This window comes from Scardinius erythrophthalmus, assembly GCF_964197995.2.
Source record: "Scardinius erythrophthalmus genome assembly, chromosome: 3".
NCBI classification, from domain to species: Eukaryota; Metazoa; Chordata; class Actinopteri; order Cypriniformes; family Leuciscidae; genus Scardinius; species Scardinius erythrophthalmus.
In genome coordinates, this window is record NC_138223.1 from 1,961,093 (window position 1) to 1,983,875 (window position 22,783).

The 22,783-nt window shown below is 37.9% G+C and overlaps 1 protein-coding gene across 1 annotated transcript in view; it reads right to left on the minus strand.

Moving 5' to 3' along the window:
* Positions 1 to 16,351, minus strand: part of LOC308688899 (neural cell adhesion molecule 2) — a gene marked incomplete at its 5' end in the record, with an annotated part of 126,430 nt that extends 110,079 nt beyond the window's left edge. The window contains 2 exons of the mRNA XM_081362336.1: positions 9,869 to 10,013; positions 16,220 to 16,351. Of these exons, the coding sequence (XP_081218462.1) occupies positions 9,869 to 10,013; positions 16,220 to 16,351 (277 nt within the window). The remainder of the gene's footprint in view (positions 1 to 9,868; positions 10,014 to 16,219) is intronic.
* Between the last annotated feature and the right edge of the window lie 6,432 nt (positions 16,352 to 22,783).

Below are 22,783 nucleotides of genomic sequence, written 5' to 3' on the forward strand. Positions count from 1 at the left end.
TTCACGCACAACCATTTCTAGGGTTTACAAAGAATGGTGTGAAAAGGGAAAAACACCCAGTATGCGGCAGTCCTGTGGGCGAAAATGCCTTGTTGATGCTAGAGGTCAGAGGAGAATGGGCCGACTGATTCAAGCTGATAGAAGAGCAACTTTGACTGAAATAACCACTCGTTACAACCGAGGTATGCAGCAAAGCATTTGTGAAGCCACAACACGCACAACCTTGAGGCGGATGGGCTACAACAGCAGAAGACCCCACCGGGTACCACTCATCTCCACTACAAATAGGAAAAAGAGGCTACAATTTGCACGAGCTCACCAAAATTGGACAGTTGAAGACTGGAAAAATGTTGCCTGGTCTGATGAGTCTCGATTTCTGTTGAGACATTCAGATGGTAGAGTCAGAATTTGGCGTAAACAGAATGAGAACATGGATCCATCATGCCTTGTTACCACTGTGCAGGCTGGTGGTGGTGGTGTAATGGTGTGGGGGATGTTTTCTTGGCACACTTTAGGCCCCTTAGTGCCAATTGGGCATCGTTTAAATGCCACGGCCTACCTGAGCATTGTTTCTGACCATGTCCATCCCTTTATGACCACCATGTACCCATCCTCTGATGGCTACTTCCAGCAGGATAATGCACCATGTCACAAAGCTCGAATCATTTCAAATTGGTTTCTTGAACATGACGATGAGTTCACTGTACTAAAATGGCCCCCACAGTCACCAGATCTCAACCCAATAGAGCATCTTTGGGATGTGGTGGAACAGGAGCTTCGTGCCCTGGATGTGCATCCCACAAATCTCCATCAACTGCAAGATGCTATCCTATCAATATGGGCCAAGATTTCTAAAGAATGCTTTCAGCACCTTGTTGAATCAATGCCACGTAGAATTAAGGCAGTTCTGAAGGCGAAAGGGGGTCAAACACAGTATTAGTATGGTGTTCCTAATAATCCTTTAGGTGTATATATATATATATATATATATATATATATATATATATATATATATATATATATATATATATATATATATATATATATATATATATATATTATTATTATTATTATTTATTTTTTTATTATTTTTTTTAATTATTTTTTTAAATATCCACATCACTACAAAACAAAAACAAAATCAAAACCAAATAATAATAATAATAAAGATGCATATGTAGGATGTCCATTTTAACACAATGGAGGAAAAAAAATGAAATACATACATAGAGGTATATATAAACTTGTCTTATTATGGGTACTTGCTGGGATCCCCACTTATCCCAAGAGATTTCAATGGCTCTTTCCTCATTCGCTGACGTTTTGCTTGATCTTATAAGTTTGGTTGCAGGTATGATGGTGTCAGCAAGATCTTCACCTTGGAGAAGTTAAGTCGAGGTTATATCAGCAACTATCATTAGACTAGTAGTGATAAAGTTGGATAAAGTTGGACTGTACGATATTGGCCATAATTTGGCCGTCTGAGTCAAATTGTGTAAATATATTCCTTTGATCCAAGGCCAAAATCAGGTCTTTGATCGTTAGTTTTTACATATTCATTGACAGATCAAATTTTACCTAAAGTGTCATGTGATTTGAGGCACAATCCTGCAGTGTGTCTCTCAGCATGTCCTTAAACAGTACCAATGCATTTAATATGCAATAATTCAGGCATTTCTAACATTCATGCAGGGTGAGTTTGTCCGACTTTGATTATATAAACCTGTGACAGATGCAAGACGTTCGACAGATATCAGAAAGTGTGTTTTCAGTTCTGCGGTAGCATCAGGACTGAAGATGCACGTGTATTTAACACTGATAGCCGGACCCGAGGGGAAGAAGCCTAAATTGGGTTTAGATTGCTTTAGAAGCCTTAAGCATGTGGGGTGAGTTGCCATGGAGACGAGAAAGTTGAAGGCAAAGGAGTCACTAATGAGCCTTAAAAAACGATCCACAAGCACAAATACTCGCATCCACTCCGACTCCGTCTCTTACATAACAGCGAGAGGATTTCAACACTAACGATGAATATACTCCACTATCCTGTCAACAACATTTCTAGAACAAATTTCACCCCAAAATCAAGTAAGAAAGAAGAAATTATGCTGAGCATAAAATGTTGCTTTATATTTCGACTGACAACACCACCATGTTGGTGAAGTATTTCATTTCCACAGTTTCTCGAACTGACGTGCACAAGTAAAGTGCACAAGTAAAGTTTGGTATAATTCAAACTTCTTTATTAACCCTTTAGAACCTGAAGCTAAAATAGGTGTTTTTCACATAATTAGATTTTTTGACTGTAAAATTCTAAAACAATGTGCTATCTTCATGTGCAAGGTGTCATCTTTTTCAGAAAAAAGATAAGCTTTCAACAAATTACAGTTATTGACCATTATTGTGTGTGGTGAGTTTGTAAATAGAATTTAAATACACAAAAATAAAAAAGCGAGAATAAATTTACTGATTTTTATTTAGAAAAAAAAAAAACAGAAAAAATCATGAACGAAAGAAACTAACACTTTAAAGTTGAAAAATGAACTATAATACATATATACAAGTCTTTTTTGTGACATTGGGTTGCACAGTTTTCATTTAGGACACTTTTTTTTCATACACGCACAGTCGCACACATACAAATGCACGCATTCATAGGCATGCACACGCACGCACTACATGCTTACATACGTGAAAGAGTAACGGCCATCCGCCTCCCAAATTTCATAAAAAATCATCCCAATCCCCTCTTCTGCTGTCTAACACTTCTTTCGCCATGTATTTGTTCATTTCTTTTATTATTTTAAGCAATCCAAAACACTCTAACCTGCCGCGCGTCGAATCTCTCTGTTCAAATCCTTCTATCCCGCGCTGCTGTCATTTGCAGACGGAAAGCATGACATATACGGTAATAAGCCGTATATTGGCGAAAAGCGCATGATGTCTACTTTCAGGAACTATTTAAATTATTTTGATAGTGCAAATGGTTGAAGAGTTACAGTGACATGAATACAGCTTGGTTGGCTGTGTCGTTGACGACACATCCGGTTTTAAAGGGTTAAAGTCCCCCTGTGGTGAAAATCCAGCGTTTAATGTTGTTTATGTGTCTATGTGGTGTTTTTAATCTGCTTTAACACAAACCATGTGTAAATTCATAAGTCGACAGCATTGCTGAGTATTTCCTCCTTAAAACTGCAGTGAACCAAAGACAGTCTCAAAAACACGCTTGTGTTTCTGACGTCACAAACTACCTTGTAACCAATCAGATCAACTCGTGATCGTCAACCAGTGGATCTCTGAGCTGAGTGAGTGAGTGGAGGCGGGGCTAATTTGCATATTCATAGAACCGCGCATACTAAATGAGGCAAGGGTGTCGAGTTACATTCAAAATATTTTAAGGCATGAGGAATGTTTTTTTTTCAAGAAAGATCAAAGATGAGTTTTAAGGGATAAAATGATTGAATACAGGAGGACTTTAAATAACTTTAGAGTAAACGTCTTTAACAGTAGCGACTATTCATGAGTGACATCTGCTTATGATCTCTTAAAGTCGCGCTCGTCTTTTCTTCTCTATTGTGTCGTATATCCGAGTGAAACTGTTTTGGAACAAGAACAAATGTGGGCGAGGCTTGATTTTGTCCTTGAGGAATTGATTAGATGGTTGTGGTTTGCTATTGGTGGATCTAATGTGATTGACAGGTTGCCCCGCCCACGCCCTTTGAAAGTGAAGACAATTTCCATTGCAAAATCAATAATGAAGACACAATAATCCTCAGTCACAGATGCATTACAGCTGTTGTTCCAGGAAGTTCCCAGCGGCACCAGCTGACAATCAGCACTAAATGAAAGGCCACATTAAAGGGGCGAGTGCAATGCACATCCACAGAGCAGAAAACAGCATCAGCCAACTGAGAAACGCTGATGCTTCACTTGGCACCGTGTGCTGCTCGCTTCAGTTTGCTTTGGACGCTCTCAAAGGGCTCTTCACAAAGGGCTCTTATTGAAAGTGTCGGCAAGCGGCCAGCGGCCCAACAGAATGCCGACGTTTAACAAGAGACGTAAATAATAATAATGCACCTTCCTATGACAGACCAGGACCCATGTGGAATATCAATGCGGAAGGAGCTGGAAACATGAACGGCATTTCAAAAGGATCCCGGTGATTTGCATCAGGATGAGAACAGCGAACGGCTCCGGGAATACTGCAGGGTTTAGAGGAAAAGCCTCATGAGAAGCTGAACTCGTGTGAGAAACTCTCGGATCCTCTCATGACAGTCCAATGTTTCTAATCTGCAGCTTCTTAATGGGTTTAATCAGGACCTCAGTAAACGATTAACCCAGGTGAGTAGTTATTCAGGCAGCTGTTATAAACATGTCAACAGTTTAACTAAGATTCTATTCAAACATGTTCTCATTCATGACAGAACCTGATCTGACAGAGAGAAAACCGAGGAAGAAGTGATTCTTAGAAAGGTTCTATAACTTCATTTTAAAGAACCCTTTATTCCCAAAAGGTTCAATGAGGATCTATATAGAACTCTAGGGTTCTTGACTCAATTTTAAAGAACCCGTATGCCAAAAATATTCTTTGTAGAACTCTAGGTTTCTTGACTCAATTTTAAAGAACCCTTTATTGCCAAAAGGTTCAATGAGGATCTATATAGAACTCTAGGGTTCTTGACTCAATTTTAACGAACTCCCTAAAAAGATTCAACGTGGTTCTAAATAGAACTCTAGGGTTCTTGACTCAATATTATGCTAAAAAGATTTTATATAGAACCCTATGGTTCTTGACTCAATTTTGAAAAACCCTTTATGCCAAAAAGGTTCAATGTGGTTCTAAATAGAACCCTAAGGTTCTTTCCTCAATTTTATGCTAAAAAGATTCTATATAGAACTCAAGGGTTCTTGACTCAATTTTAAGGAGCCCTTTATACCAAAAAGGTTCAATGTGGTTCTAAATAGAACTCTAGGGTGCTTAACATTATTTTAACATTTTTTCCTAGTCATATAGTCTGTTTACGAGCTGTTTAAATGTAATTAAAATTGAAAAATTCCATATTTAAAATTGATTAAATGAAAAATAAAAGAATTCAAGTAAATCCATAAAATGATAACTGTGTTATGAACTGCATTGAATAAAGTGCTGCAGATGTATTTTTGTAGGCCAAAACCCGAGTGGCATTTTAGCACTTCTGGTTCCATCTAGTGATCACAAACGAATCGTTCTTTTGAACTGGTTCTTGGTTCTGAACTGGTTGAACTACACTATATAAACAGCATGCGACAGTATTTACGGTGTGCTGACAGAAATGACCACATGCTTATGCATTTAGCAGCAGTTTTGCATTGACTAGTCATATAAAGCTAATAAAAACAGCCCCAGTAAAGCGTGATATGAGACTCTCATAAATTCACAAGTATTTTAATTGTTGATAGCTCATAAATACATCAGTCCCAAAGTCATTATTCCAACTAGCATTGTTTCCATTGTCAAATACAGCTGTGGTTTTTTTTTTTTTTTTTTTTTTGCGTGGTTTCTAGGCTGTTAGGGCAAAACCTTTGTTGTACATTAAATTTTGGCCAGAGAATAATAACGCAAGGTTGTGCCAATCAAGCGAGACGCTGCATCAAACCCAAGGAGAGTGCGATCGGACAGCGTGTGTCATTAGTGTGAATGAGCTGAGCTTCTGTATATGAGACACTTTTATGGACCTTCTGCTGGTTAATTTACTGCGGGAGGTTTGTTACCAGCTCGGTTTCTGCACTTCATTAAACCACGCTGCATATGCTCATACGCTTTCCAGGATCCGCGCCGTATTACAGCAAATGGGTTCTGGCGCCAGAATTAGTCACAAGCAGCAAGACGTTCCTAGCGTGCGGAAAATCCCACTGAGAGATGTGAAGCTCAATGAATGAACGTACGAATCGAAAACGCCACATGAGAAGTGAAGCGTCTATTAAAGAGGTTCCTGCATCCCTGCACATAATAAAATGCTTTATTAAAAGCACACAGAGGAGAGCAGGAACTGATGAATGTATTTTTCTGTTTTCTAAGGTGAGTGATGTGACTTTATTGCTGATACACCTCTAGTACAGTCTTGAGTATTGAATCTGAATAATAAAAGTGTCTCTCTGATCGAGAATGAAATTCAGATTTCCTCACTGAACCCTGATGTTCTTTATACTCTATAGATAAATATATCTGTCGTTCTATTTATCTGTCAGACAGACCTGTCAATCAATCAATCAATCAATCAATCAATCAATCAATCAATCAATCAATCAATCAATCAATCAATCAATCAATCAATCAATCAATCAATCAACCTATCTATCTATCTATGAATCCATCTATCTATCTATCTATCTATCCATCCATCCATCCTTCCATCCATCTTTCCATCCATCCATCCATCCGTCCATCCATCCATCCATCCATCCATCCATCCATCCATCCATCCATCCATCCATCCATCCATCCATCCATCCATCCATCCATCCATCCATCCATCCATCCATCTATGAACTTCTCAAATCCTCAAGACATTTAAATATTTTAAAAGCCACACTTTAACTTGCTGGTATTTGTTTGTTGTAACTCAAACACAAATTGGCAAGTCTGACTATTAGGGTTCAAAAATGGCATTTGAGAGCTGTGGAGATAAAAAATAATAATTTGAGTTTGTTCCTCAAAACTTTCAAATGACTTCAGAAAACTTGAAAAAGTCATATGGACTCTTTTCTGTCACTTTTGGAGCTTGACAGTGTGAATCACAGCGTTTCATCTCATTTTGGAGAATGAGAGTTGAAACAACAGGAGGATGAACATTTTTCATTAAACCGTTCTGCACAATGATGGGGTCGTGTCTTGAAAGCTAAAGACATCATTGGACACTTTGAACATGGCGATGAAAGAAGAAAGTGCTCACGCTGCCTCTGGGAATTAAAATCAAGAATTAAGGGTCGTCTAAATCCTTAAACAGATTCAGGGTGCAGAACAAAGACATACAGTGGCAGAGATAGAGACGATGTACAAAAACATGTCAATCACAGCTGAAGCACACGACCCGCCACAGACTCAAACACACACTCTCACAGGAGTAAAACACCTCACTCGGGATGAGCCTTACGAAGATGATGATGATGAGGTGTGTGAGTCACATGACTCGTGCCAGTGTTTGAACTAGGGATACACTGATATGAAAATTTTGGCCGATACCGATAATTCTTTGAAAGCCGATAACCGATACAGTCAAACCAACATTTATTCAGACACCTTCAACATTTCTCACATTATCAGTTTATTCACTATAGTTTACAAAATGGTACTAAAGAACTCAGAGTTATGAACTCAGCTGATATTTGACTGGTTTTGTCCGTCCTTCTGTTAGACTGTCTCACACATGAATTATGTTGAATATCTGTCAGCTGTTAAATTTAACTCCACAATTAGATAATACCAGTTTAGCTCAACCAATCACCAAGCAATGCTTCATTGTGTTCAGTCTGTGTGTAAAAAGAGCATTAGCAATTAAAGAAAACACACTTCAGCAAAACATGATCAGCTCAAAGTGTCCCAATCATTTCTGCTCCCATTTTAGTCTCTGTATGAAGAATTATTGGGTGTAATATGACACAGTTTACTTTATTCTGCTCTCCTCACTTACAGAAATGAACTATAGTGTCCTGCACCCACTTGTAAAAAATATCAAAAATTATATCTGGTGTCTGATTAATATTTAGTTTGACTGTATATTGGCTGATAAATCTAAATCCAAATTTTTATATTAGTTTTGAGAGCCTGATTACAAAAACAAAAGTCTCACCATTAAAAGCCATGTCGCAAACACACAATTATATATTATGTCTCGTTATAATTTTATATAGTCTATATGACATTCTTTTTTTTTTAAAGTGATTATAATCATTTTTCAAGCAATTTAAAACCATCATGTTGAACAGTGCGCATCTGAAGTGTCTCAGCTGAAGGAAATAATACATTATTTAACAGCTTTAATATATCACCCAAATTTTAACGATAACATTAAAATAAACATATATCGGCTGATACCGATACGTCGGCTGATATATCGTGCATCGCTAGTTTAAACACCGCTTGACCTTCTCATTAAAAAACATTGCAGTGTAAGGTCAAAGTTGAAAGTGAGAACTTTGCATTAGTGTTGCATTGTTCGAGCTGAGGAAATCATGCCGTCTCGCTCGTTAAAGGTGAAACCGGTGCGACAAATGGAGGAATAACACCGGATCCAGGACAACAGCATCGCTCACAGCAACACCGACTGCATTTCAGTCCAAACCCAGAAGTTCTCTCGTTATCGAGCAACAGAAAGGGTTTCCTCCACAGGTGTTCATCGTTAAAGGCGCTGCTGACATCACACGCTCGTTATTGATTTTTACGGGGAATTGACTTTGGTGAAGTTCATGCGGGTCAGGCTCGGCATTCATTCAGGAGAATGAGTTCGGAGGAAAATTTGGTGGAAGGTTCAATGAAGTTTAAAGAGGAACTTTTCTGCTTTTATCATCTGTGTTTAGTGTGTAATGTTGCTGTTTGATCATGAAAAAGCTCCAGTTCTTCTCTATATGAGTGTCAGTGTTTCTGAACTCCTGAAACGCCTCCATTGTAGTCTTGAGTTTTCAACACGTCACAATATTCCTCATTATAATAATTCATGCGCAGAATAAAGGGGCGGGGCCTGGTTGAGTTAGTTAGTAGTGTGTTAAACTGGTGGTTATGGAAAAGAGCGGGACATTTCCCAAACACACTCGAAGCGCTCAACCAATCACAACACACTGATCCAGCCGACCAATCAGAGCACAGTGTGCTTTTCAGAAGGAGGGGCTTCATAGAGACAGGAAGTAAACAGAGCGTTACTGACAGACTGGGAAGAGAGGAGCCGCAACAATGGAGAATATGAGGAGAATAATCAACATTCAAGCAGGAAAACTTGTTCTAGAAGAGAACAAGTTCAAGTTCACTTAATTTATATAGCACATAGGCTGACCAAAGTGCTTTACAGAACAGCCAGATCAATAATAAGAAAATAATACCTGTATAACAACACATAAAACACAAATAAAAGCAGCAAAGCGAAGAGCAACCTTAAAACCGGAGTAGAAAACAGTATCAGACTCTTTAGTAGAGACTGAAAACAACATCAAGACTTTGTAAAAGGGCAATAAGAAGGATAATGTGCAGTCAGTCGGTCATTAACAGCATAAACTCATTCAGGGTGATGAAAGACCCCTCAGATTCATGTCCTTGTCACCCTGTGAAGGTTTATTTTGCAATAATGTCTAATGCCATTAGATTTCTTAATGAGATTTACAGGTTGCTTTGAGAAAAAAAATGTAATTTATACACTGGTTTTATTGCTCAGAAACTTTGCAGAGATATAATCATTTAAATGTTGACTCATAAAAGCTTGCTTTTAAGATGAAATTAGTTCACAGAATTTCTTTTTTAATAAGACATCAATAACAGACTATCATACATAGTGATGATTTTTAAAGAAAGTTGCAGTTATTTGATTAAGAAATATTTCAAAGAATCCTGAAAAATAAAATGTATCACAATTTCCAGAAAAACATGAACTGTTTTCAACATAGATAATAATCATAAATGTTTCTTAAGCAGAAAATCATCATATTAGAATGATTTCTGAAGGATCATGTGACACCGAAGACTGGAGTAATTATGATATACATTTATTAATATATTCAAGTGTAAATGTTACATAAGGTTGTTTTGTTGTAGCCTTTCTATGGTTTAAACACTGATTGCATTAAATTCACATCCATTTTGAAAATCACATCCATAAACAGCACTTTGCATTTATTTTATTTTTACAGTTCTTTATGGCCGTTAGTTTGCAGCTGTAGATCTGCAGGTCACAGAATGTATTATTCATATTCTCACGTTCACATCCAGACGCTTCCCACAGTTCCTGCGAGTGGACAGAGATGAAGAAGCCACCGGCGTGGAGCGAGACGCCCTTAGAGACGCAAACAATATGCTCATATATCTTGTTCTCTAAAGTTGACAGGTCTTTGGCTGTCGTGGCATGCGGAGACGCTCAGGACAGCGGCGCTCCCGCTGTGGCCACGCTTACACCGTCGCAGAGGCAGAGAAAGATGATTCTAGCCCACAGAGCTGTCCAACACAGGCTCGCGGAGGACACGCTGCTTTTGTTACCTTTTTCAAAAGGCAAAATGAACATCCTGTCATCGTTTGCTCATCCTCATGAGTGCAACCCAAATTTAGCGCTCAGATTTGGCAGCTCTCAAAACTAATTTGCAAATGCACATATTCCTGTAGCTGTAGGTTCCTGGTCTCTCAAAACCAACCATGACTTTTATGTCAAAACCAGTGGGTTTTTTTTTTCATGCACTGGTCAGTTTTGCTTCCACAACATGTGACTAGTGGAAAGAAAACCAGAATACACATTTAAGTGTTTATTTTATTGCACTTTTTATCTATTTGTGTCTGTATATTTCAATCCATATCTTTAAAGGCGGTGAGTTTGAGTCAGAAATGTCTAGTTCAGCAGCTTTATACACACCAACATTTACAGTTTTATTTGACTTATTTATCTGAATTCTGAAGGTTTGTTCGTATAACTTTCGCCTGCACTGTAAAAATAAATACATTTTTGTAAAAAAAAAAACATAAACCAAGTTTAGTTGCTGCCTTAAATGTTTAAGTAGCCTATAATCAAATTGGCTGTAAAAGTAATTTTAAAACTGACTTAGTTGAACTTGAAACTGCTTAAATTATTTTGAGTTACACTGTGTTTACAGTGTGATTTATATAACGTTTTATTCCTAAAACATAAACATTTATATTAATTGGACATCATTTTCTTATTTATGGTGTGATTAAAAAGATACATCCAAAAAACATTTAACTATAAAATGTGATAAAGGACTATTTTAAGGCATGAAGATTTTTTTTTTCAAGGAAAAAAATGTCATTGTCATGTAATTTTGGTGATCAAAGATGAGTTTCAAGGATCTAGAATTATTATGTCGAGTGAAATGACTTGCCTTAAAGGGACTTTGGTTATACTAGGCACCTTAAAGTTGAAATATGAAGAAATAAAAATGAGATGATGGAGTTGTGTTTTGGTTTCTAACACAAATATCATGTGATTTCAGAAGACAGAAAATATAGTAAAAAGTGGAATCATTTTGGCTAAGCTTCTGCTTTTGAACAATATGAGGGTGAGTAAATGATGACAGAGGTGAACTATTCCTTTATAATAAACTCTCAGATCTCTTCAATAGCGTACTACTGTATTTGCCAAGGAAGTAACCTTCTCAAACTCATTATTTAAACCACATTCGAACAAAAAAACCCTCCTTCATCTCCTTGGCCTGGTGTTTGTCTGTTGGCAGGCCTGTAGCTGTTATTTCCAATTGATTTGTCCATTTCCCTTGGCAAGAATAAATGCTTAATTCACATTTTGCCTCTGACTCCAAATCTTGTTTGAGCGATTGACCGATAATGTGCCTGGTTCGGTTTCTGAGAAGGTAAACAGATCGAGTTCATGCTTTATTGGTCTCTAACAGGGCTGAAGCAATGCGACTGCGCCGTGACCTCCAGGTCATGTTTGCTTCAATACTCGCCTGATTGACTTTAAGGGCCCTATCTTACACCCAAGCGCGGCGCAAGTGTTTTTTGCTAGTTTCAGCCTGACGCAGTTATCATTTTCACGTCCTGCGCCACGTTGTTTAAATAGCAAATGCATTTGCGCCCATGGGCTGCTGGTCTGAAAATGAGGTTTGTGTTCTGGCGTATTGTTGGAGCGTTGCTATTTTGAGGCAACAGAAATAGACTGAACCATTGACCAACTGAAACCTGGTCTAAAGTCAATGGCACAGTATTTTTTTTTTGCATTTTACAACGCGCGTACACTCTGCTTATTACACACACAGGGATGCACAGACAGCACACAAATATTTAAAATAAAAGGATTAGTGTAAAAGATTATTATTGTGTACATAAAGCAATGGTGAATCCGGCTTGTGCCGTAGATGGTCCGCTAGCGCACTTTAACCTCGCGCACGAGCAGATCTGTTTGCGCTCTGGAGACGCGTTCTGTCTTTCCACTATCAAATTCCGTCATGTAAATAGCCAATCCGCCATGGCACGAGCACAACTGGCATTTAAAGGGAATGGGAGATTTAACGCACGTAAATCCCAAAACACACCCATTACTCATTAAGATAATAGAGACAACTCTTTTAGACCATGCGGCGGGAGCGCCGACCATTTTTCCCGTCATTAAAAGTGGATTTGGACACGCCCAAAGTGAACTTGCGCCCTGCGCTTTAGATCATGCACTTAGATCCTTACAATAAGGCCCTAAACCTGTTTCTGTGTGGATATTAAGTGTGTAATTATAGTGTTTGTGCAGCAGAGAGAGATCCTTTCAACCCTGTTAGAGACCAATAAATCATGCAATAAGTTCAAATGTGTGGTCGATACGATTTTGATGTAAATATGATTTTGAAAGATTTATCTAATAAAAATACCTTTAAAACAGTACAATTTAGATTATTTTATAGTTTTATGAATGAGGTCAAACTACTGTTCAAAATTTGGTGTTGCTAAGATTTTACACATATTTTCTTTTGCTCACCAGGGCTAAATTAATTTAATAAAAAATTGTGAAATATTATTGCAATGTAAATCAGCTGTTTTCTATGTGAATATATAGTAAAGTGTAATTTATATCCTGTGATCAAAGCTGAATTTTCAGCATCATTACTCCAGTCTTCAGTGTCACATGATCCTTCAGAAATCACTCTAATATGAGGATTTGTGGCTCAAGAAACATTTATGATTATTATCAATGTTGAAAACAGTTTCATATGTTTGTGGAAAGCGTGATGCATTTTATTTCTCAGGATTCTTTGATGAATAGAAAGCATTTATTTTGAAATAGAATCTTTTGTAACATTTTTGTAACTTCTAAATGCTGAAGAAAAGCATTTATTTCTTTAAAAAATTCATAATTACCCCAAAACCTTTTAGTTAATGTTTTTAAATTTCTAGTAAAAAAGTTCAAAAAGAAAACATAAATCAGCACATGAGTCATAAAACACACATATAACACTGATTGCTCTTCATTCTCTTCCACTAGCACTAAAAATATCTCATGTTTACTAAGAGATGAAAGAGAAATATGAAATTGGCCGACGTGTCCGTTTTATTCGAAGCAAAACACTCATCTCGTCTTAATAATGTCATCTAAAAACATGTAAGAAGGAACTTCCCCGCAGCAAAACAACTTCATTATCTGTGAAAGATGACAAACTCAATTCAAGTTTCCCCCTGAATAAACTCAAGTCCCTTCCTACAGTCTCACAGAAATGCATCACATTACGAAAGTAAAATGCATTGTGACTTTTAAGATGATAAACAGTGTCAATTTTGACTTTGCGTTGTCTTTCAGAGTCTGAGAGTGACGGACCCCATCCAATCTTTCATCACAACGCCAGCGCTTTAAGAGCCGTCCTGAATACAAAAAAAGAGTTGAAACTATATCTCCCCACATCATTACCATAATCATCAGCATTACGCTGGCCTAAGAGAAGCCGGCATCACTTTCACCTGTAATCAGACCCTGCAGTTTCTGAGCTATCTCTGATTATCCGTCCACACGTCAGCAGCGGATTCGCTCGCTCATGCCAGAAGCCACAGAGAAACATTAACATTTCATAAACGTCTCATTAACATTTCATTAGCGTAGCTTGTCGTCCAAACCGTAGGGCGCCGGGCAGCGTTTCTCCATTCCAGCCTGAACGAGCCGATAAGAGACGAACGCGGGCCTGGATTAGACTCTCAATGGAGCCGGTGATCCGAAGCTGAGCCACAGTGACACGAACACCAGCCAAACAGATTGTCGGAGACGCTCTCGGTTATTTGGGATTGAAACCATAAGAACTGGTTGGAATTTGGTGCCCAGTCTTTATCTATGATACAGCTGTTATTAGTCAAGACAAGTCAAGTCAGCTTTACTTATACAGCACTTTTTACAACACAGATTGTTTCAATGCAGCTTTACAGAGATAACAGGAAAATAATGCAAAAAAGTTGTTTCTAGAGGAGAATAGCATCATATTTCAGCTTAAGGGCTGGTATAATGCCCTTTTCACAAGATGTAAAATTAGTCTCTGATGTCCCCAGAGTGTGTGTGTGAAGTTTTAGCTCAAAATACCCCACAGATATTTTTATATAGCATGTTAAAATTGTCACTTTTTGAGGGTGAGCAAAAATGCACCGTTTTTGTGTCTGTTCCTTTAAATGCAAATGAGCTGCTCTTCCGGTGCAGGGGGCGGAGCTTCAACAGCTTGTGTCATTTTACCTCACACACACATGCACTGAAAATTTCTTAGACTTAATTGAAGACTTGTAGCCTTTTATGTTCAAACTGGAGTCAGACAATGATGGAGAGACTCAAGCAGAAGTGACAACATGTAGAAGCAACAGGACATTTCTGAATGGTTAGTTGATGAATTTATGAAGCTGATGTGGAGTTATCTTCTAGTCACTGATTAGCATATTCTGCCATGATAATCTATAAATCGTGTTCAGGGGGCGGGGTTTATGTAAATTTAAGGGTTGGTGATGTCACTAACCCGGGAGGAATGTGGTGTAGTCTCTACCAGCCGTTTGTTGTAGTCCTTAAAAAGCGATTTCTGTAAAAGCAAATATCTCCCTTTGCTCTGAACTTTGAGCGTCGTAACTTTGCAGATGTTGTTTATTCTCAAACAGCAACATTACACACTAACTAAACTTAGAAAAGTCAAATCATAATCAACCACACATTTAAGTAAGGTCAATGATTTCATTTTGTTGTAAAAAAGTTATTCATTTAGTTCATTTATATATATAGCCGCTCTGGAGAAAACCGTGATGTCATCTTCCAGCTCCGTTTAGTTCTTATATAATGGTGTCAATGCAGGCAGATCAATAATAATGTTGAATTTTAAGTGTTAAATATTGTGTTAGTATCATCAATCAGAGATGTTCACAGCATTTCATAGGTATGTGAACCACGCGACTCTGGCAGATTCTCATTGTGTAATTTTGATCAAGACTGTAGTAAAATACCAGACCGCTTTGGCTTTGGCAGATTGTTTGTCTTGGCATCAACCGAGCCAAGCACAGTCTATTCCCAGCATGGGATTCTTACAGTAACAGAAAGCCAATATTTCCACTTCATAATCTGTAAAGTTACACTAGGCAAACAAAAACTGTTCCGAAGTGAGAATTCATGATGCATGGAATAATAAGTAGCAACACTTTACAATACGGCTGTATTTGTTCCCCTGAAGTCCCCCTGTGGGGTAAATCCAGCTTTTAATGTTGTTTATGTGGTGTTTTTAATATGCTTTAAGACAAACCATGTGTAAATTCATAAGTCGACAGCATTGCTGAGTATTTTCTCCTTAAAACTGCAGTGAACCAAAGACAGTCTCAAAAACACGCTTTGAAATCGCTGGTGTTTCTGACGTCACAAACTACCTTGTAACCAATCAGATCAACGTGTGATCGTCAGCCAGTGGATCTCTGAGCTGAGGGAGTGAGTGGAGGCGGGGCTCATTTGCATATTCATAGAACCGCGCATAGAAATTTTTTCATGGAAATAATGTTTAAATGTGTCATTTTGGTGATCAAAGATGAGTTTTAAGGGATAAAATGATTGACTAAAGTGAGAGTTAATAACTACATTATATTCAAACGAGACCTGAAAAGTCTTACCAAATAGTTTAGGTTTTAATAAAATTTAGTTTCGGGTCCAATTCTCACTATTAACTAGTTGCTTATTATCATGCATATTACTAAGATATTGGTTGTTTATCAGTACTTATAAAGCACATATTAATGCCTTATTCTGCATGACCATATTCTACATCCCTAAACTTAACAACGACCTTACTAACGATTAATAAGCAGTCATAAGGAATTTAGTTCATAGTTAATAATTAGTTAATAGTGAGGATTGTACTGTAATCTAAAGTGAGACCACAATGTGATCGTCAACCAGTGGATCTCTGAGCTGCTGTGAGTGAGTGGAGGCGGGGCTCATTTGCATATTCATAGAACGTTGTTGTTTTATGTACAAATGCAAGCTGTGTCAGATTTGAATATTTACTCATACTCACACACTTGTGCTTGAGTGTTGTTTACCCAGTTCATCTCTCTTGCGTTCGCCTGCTGTGCTTTACCGTTCTGCATATATTTCATGACTAGCTGGTTATCGTTGGCCCGCGGCAGAGAGTGAAGACCTGTCACGGGCCGCTGCTTCACCAGGACGGTCATTATCACTGACAAACCAACTGTGTCTGCTATGCTGGACGCCTGTGTTCGCTGAAGTCCTGATAAAACACAGTAGTGTAGTGCAGACTCACTGAGTATAGTGCACTACTGAGGGATGGAATTTAAGGTGAAGATCTGCATGGTGCAGATATGCTATCTATCATTCTCGCATAAAAATATGATAGGAATAAACAGTTTCTCCTGAAAAATAAAAACGACTTTCAAAGACATGAAGCATTTATCTCTTTTAGAGTTTCAGATCTAAACACTATCTCAAACTGTCCTAGGTTTATGGAATTAAAATAGTATCACAAATAATATATGTACAAAACATGATGCACATAAACAATGTTTGTCGGCCGTACCGCTCAAAAGTTTGGGGTCGTGAGCTTTTGAAATGTTTTTGAAAGTCTCTTCTGCTCACCAAGGCTTCATTTATTTTTAAAATTCATTAAATTGTGAAATATTATTACAATTTAAAAACGCTGTTTTCTATGTGAATATATAGTAAAGTGTAATTTATATCCTGTGATCAAAGCTGAATTTTCAGCATCATTACTCCAGTCTTCAGTGTCACAAATCATTCTAATATCTAAATTGATGATTTGATGCTCAAGAAACATTTATGATTATCATCAATGTTGAAAACAGTTGATCCATGATACATGGATTTTTTTTTCAGAACAGCATTTATTTGAAATAGATTCATTTATTATTTTTAATATAACATAAAATGAACTTTATAAAAGTTTTTACTGTCCTTTTTGATCCATTTAATGCATCCCTGCTGAATGAAAGTATTAATTTCTTTTAAAAAAAATTGTGTATGTTTGCAAAAGGCAATTCGCAAACCCAAAAGCTAATTCATATTCACAAAATACGATTTGCAAATGCACAACCAGATTCACGACGTATGTTGTGAATGTTTCTACATGCACAAATTCATTGTTAAATCTGCAAACCATCATGTGTGTGGATTGCTATGAATTTGTGCATGTCTATTTTGAGACTTTCCTTCAAGGCACAGGTTTACAAAATAATATTTCTGAACTGAAGTTCTCTTCAGCCAATCAGACGTTTCCAATCCAGCCAATCATCTTACGCCTCACTCAGTTAACTGTATCTACCACAAGTGAGCATAAATGATTGAATAATGAATATGAAAAGCACCTACAGCCGTGACCCTTTCCATCATCGGACACCTCAATGTCTCAGTTGTTTCATGCAGTTATTGTAACATCAAAAGCCTGGCGCTCATCAAAGCCCTTTGAGACGTCGCGTATGAAAACAGGCTCTAACGTGCGGCGCTTTGCATCATCCATCATCTCGCTCACATTTGACTCCACGGTCCAAAAGGTTCGGCAATTAATAGAAAGCATCTTTCCGGAGGCTTCTTAAATGTCAAACCTGGACGTGAATGCTAATGGCGGTCTGCCGACCACAATCGAGTCGTTTATTTGTCACTCTCACCCGAAGTTTATTTATTTCTAATCAGGAAAGCTTTCGCTAGCTTATTAGCGCTGTGCTAATCCATACACCCCAGTGTGAAATGAGACTCCGTGGATCTGGGCCAAGCAAACACACGCAAGCTCATTTCCCCATGTTTTGTCTCTCTGTCAGAGCCTATTTGCATAAAATCCAATTTTCCCACATTGGAAAGCTTAGCGCTATAATGGACGCTCAGGGCGGATATCGCGCTGAATGGGACGGCTGATGCCGATTGTCCCATTTTAGAGTCAGAGAATCAAACAGAAGACATTCAATTTAGATTCAAAAGGCTTGGAAAATAACCTAAGTGGAAAGTTCACTTCTTGAGGACAACATCAAAGTCTGAACCATCATTATTCATGTTATGTTGCATCACAAAACCCACACTTTATGTGTCCTTGTTAGACATTACATGTGTTTATTACTATAGTAAATTATGCATAATTACATGGAACTAATCCTAACCATACAGTAAGTACATGTTTGTTTGTTTATCAATCAATCAATCAATCAATCAAGCAATCAATCAATCAATCGTTTACTTCCATATCAGCATCGCTGGCTGTATTCATGGCAAACTCAAGAGTAATTAAAGTAAAAATAATTGCATACAGTGATTTAACCATATTGTCTTTACAAACAAAGAAAACATTTTAAATAAATAAATAAATATAACATCAATAATAATAATAACTGATATTTAAAATTTGAAATATGTCCATTAAATGCACTTTCTGAATTAAAATGTTGTGCAATATAATTTAAAGAAGGCCATGCAATTAAATCAAGACTTACAAAAATCAAATAAAGGCAAAGTCTTGAGTGACCAATTCAAGTCTGGTCATTTATGTTTCCAAAATGTCTATTTTTACCATGTACATGTTGTTGATTAATATTACCCAGTACTTAAATCAAATGTAGAGTTACTGCACACTGTAACAAGGACACCTTAAAATAAAGCGTAACCCAAAATCCTAATTATTGTATCTCATAAGTCCTAATCCAGGGGGATTTCAGCGCACACAGGTGATATTAACCGCATGGAGGTATTTCAGTGTATTTCTCTCCCGCGAGACGGATAATCCTCACGGAATCCGTCGTCTCCTACGCACTCATCTAAAATTAAAGCGAAACCTTGGCACTGAGGTCAAATCAAACCACAGTTACCATTAGAGAAACAACACGACTGAATGAAGGAAACTCATTCACTGATGAATCTCGCTCGGCTAATTTAGACCCAGATATGAAGTCAACGCAACCCAGATATGACCTGCATTTCAAACCAGGCGACGTCCCACAGGTGTAGGTAAACAACTCACGGAAAAAGATAAATGAGCCACGGACCGGGTGACCTGTGGAATTTATCATCTGGAGTCGTGTTTATGATACGCCGTCCGCATATAAAGGTCATTCACAACTGAGGTGAAGATACAGCATCTGTTTGACAGCCTAAAATATCAGAACGCCACATAATAACAGCCAATCAGAAAGGATTTGATGTTGGGCCAATGAGATTCCACAGTGGGCGGGGCTAAAGCACGACTGGACTAGAAACCAAGCATAACAGAAAACTTATAATAGAAAAGTTTTTAGAAACTTGCTGCTAAGGCTGTGCGATATATATTGAATAGTCATTTATGTCATGATTTTTCTAGCAATATACAGACCCTTTCCAAAAAATTTGAATATCATGGAAAAGTTTATTTATTTCCATAATTCCATTCAAAACGTTAAACTTCCATAGATTATAGATTCAGGGCCCACAACTTTCACAACGATTTCAAGTATTTAGTACATAATTTGGGCTTCCAGCTCATAAAACCCACGAAAACAGGATTTCAAAAAATTAGAATATTACATGAAATCACACAGTAAGTACACAGTGATACCATGGTCATTGAACTAGGTTTTGGTTCTTTTGGCAGTGTGGGCAGGTGCAAATCCTGCTGGAAAATGAAGTCAGCATCTCCATAAAGCTTGTCTGCTGAAGGAAGCATGAAGTGCTCTGGACATGTCCTGGTAGACGGCTGCGTTGAGTGGACAGCACAGTGGACCGACACCAGCCGATGACCAACACAGACTGTGGAAACTTCACACTGGACTTCAAGCATCTTGGATTGTGTGCCTCTCCATTCTTCCTCCAGACTCTGGGACCTTGGTTTCCAAATGAGATGCAAAATTTGCTCTCATCAGAAAAGAGGATTTTGGTCCACTGTGCTTTATTAAATCCAGAGTCAACGCAGCCGTCTACCAGGACATGTTCAGAGCACTTCATGCTTCCTTCATTTTCCAGTGAATATTACATGTGATTTCATGTAATATTCAAATTTTTTTAAATCCTGTTTTCGTGGGTTTTATGAGCTGGAAGCCCAAATTATGTACAAATAAATAACTAAATACTTGAAATCGTTTAAGTTGTGGGCCCTGAATCTATAATCTATGGAAGTTTAACATTTTGAATGGAATAATGGAAATAAATAAACTTTTCCATGATATTCAAATTTTTAGGAAAGGTACTGTATATGTATAAGCAACATATATTTTGATGATTTTATCGCGCTCAAAAACTTACAGATGATTTAAAAGAATCTCAGATGTAAAAGTAGGCAGGAGAACTACACTTTAGGGGATGCGACATTCACATTTCTGTGAATAAGTTGAAAACTATTTAATTAATTGAATCAAAATACGAATCCAATGATTTGCTGTGCAAGTTGCTACGAATGAATGAGGCAAGATGAAGCGGACCCAAATGCAACTTTAATAATAATAATAAACAAAATCAAACATAAAGGCCGGAAACTGGTAACTCAAAACAAGAACAAGAACCTAGACAAGGAATAAACACAAGAAACATTCAATCCTAGACAAAGACAGGGCAAACATGAGGGCTTAAATACACAAGACTAACGACTAGACAAGGGACACCTGTGAACAATGAAACAATGAACCAATGACAACCTGACACATCAGACAAGGGAACACATGGCAGGATCACATGACTTGAACAAGGGATCACATGACATACATGAAACAGGAACAAGGAACAACCCACAACGTGACACAAGTAAAAATATTTGTGGGTAAATATTGCTGTTTATTCTTAATGTTTTTATGTATAAATATATATATGTATACATATATATATATATATATATATATATATATATATAATGTATTTATATATATTTAACTAGGGATGTCCCGATCCGATCGCGTGATCGGAAATCGGGCCCGATCACGTGGTTTCAGACTCGATCGGAATCGGACGTTACCTCCCGATCAGGACTCGGATATATATGTATATATATTCTAATTATTTTTTAACACATCTATAGTTATGCGGTGGCACAGAGTTACGCCGGTTTCACACTGCACGCGTTAGCAGAGCGTATGGTGAGCAGGAGCAGGACACGCGCATTTTGCTTTCACACTGGCAGTGTTTGTCAGGCGCGGCTGAACCGCGGGTAGTGTACAGACAGAGTACTCTATAATGGATAAGTTGGCATTGCTTTATTTCGTTTTCAAATACCGGTAGCCTACATTTAAGAGAAAAGACTTGTCAAGAAGCTTATTTTATTAATAATTTCAATTATATAACTTTTGGTTCATCTTTGTTTTTATTGTTCTGGCAACAAGTTTGTTTTTGGACATTTGTTTTCTTTTTAAATTGCTGTTGGTCATTTGATCGACTGTTTAAAACACAATAGATATCATCAATGCACTTTTTGGATAAAACTGCGGTGTATTTTGGCCATGATCAATGCATTGTCACTTTAATTCAGCATAAGCGGCGCAGCAAAAATAGACTCAGCGCCGAAACCCCCGCTGCACTGCTGTTCACGCGACGCTCTTGCTGGACGCTCACGCGCTGCTCCTGCTCCCGGTGTGAATGCACTCATTGATTAACATGGACGCCGAAAAAAATACGCGCTGCTCACGCGCCGCTGACGCTTGCGGTGTGAAACCGGCGAGTGCAGTACCTAAAAGCACATTACTGGCTTTGCAAACACTGTGGCACTTTTATTTTTTTATTTGTTTACATGCCTGCTGGGTATTTCAAGTTGAGGTGCTATTTGTTTATATATTAGACTTTTTTTATATTTACTGTTGCACTAAGTCCAAAAGTGAAGAATTTATGTTATTTATTACTTGATTGTTCAAGCTACCTCACAGAAGTGCTCTGTTTGTTAACAGAGTTGTTGAATGTTAAAATAAGGTGAATTAAATAAAAAATAAGGAACATCCTGGATCTGTTTTTCGCTCTTCTTTATTCTTTTTTAATGTATAGAAGTATCGGATCGGGACTCGGTATCGGTAGATACTCAAAATCAAATGACTCGGACTCGGACTCGAGGGCAAAAAAACCTGATCGGGACATCCCTATATTTAACATAATTAAATGCAGATAGAGACATTTTGACATTGCAGCAATATATGGTTTATCTGTGTTCTTCTACACATCTCAGGTATTTTCAGAATAAAGTATATAAAGTGAAACTTGAAACACGCTGCGCATATACTTAATAAACCGTTCTCATCACAATTTTTATCGCGTCATCATGCCTGGTTAGGGTACAAGTCGAGATCTGTGGACACGACCGTCAATGAATTCACTCTTAGATAAAAACTCGAAGGAGCAACGAGGAGAACGTTGTAATTCTCCTTTTAAAGTCCCACAGCAAATAGCTTTTGTCAGTCAGTGCTACGGCCATTAGCGCAGCGCTAACATCTCAAGCCTTGTGTGTGAACAGAGCCGGCGATCGAGCCCAGAGCGAGGAACAGCAAACCGTCATTTGAAGAGCTGAGCGGAGAGGAGGAGAACACCTTCTAGACACTGCTTTGTTAAATAAGAGAAGAGGAGGAGACGCACATCAAAGTCTCAAGAACAAAATGAGATAGGAGTCTATGCTGGAGTGCAGGGCATCCGTGGAGAACAGGAGAGGG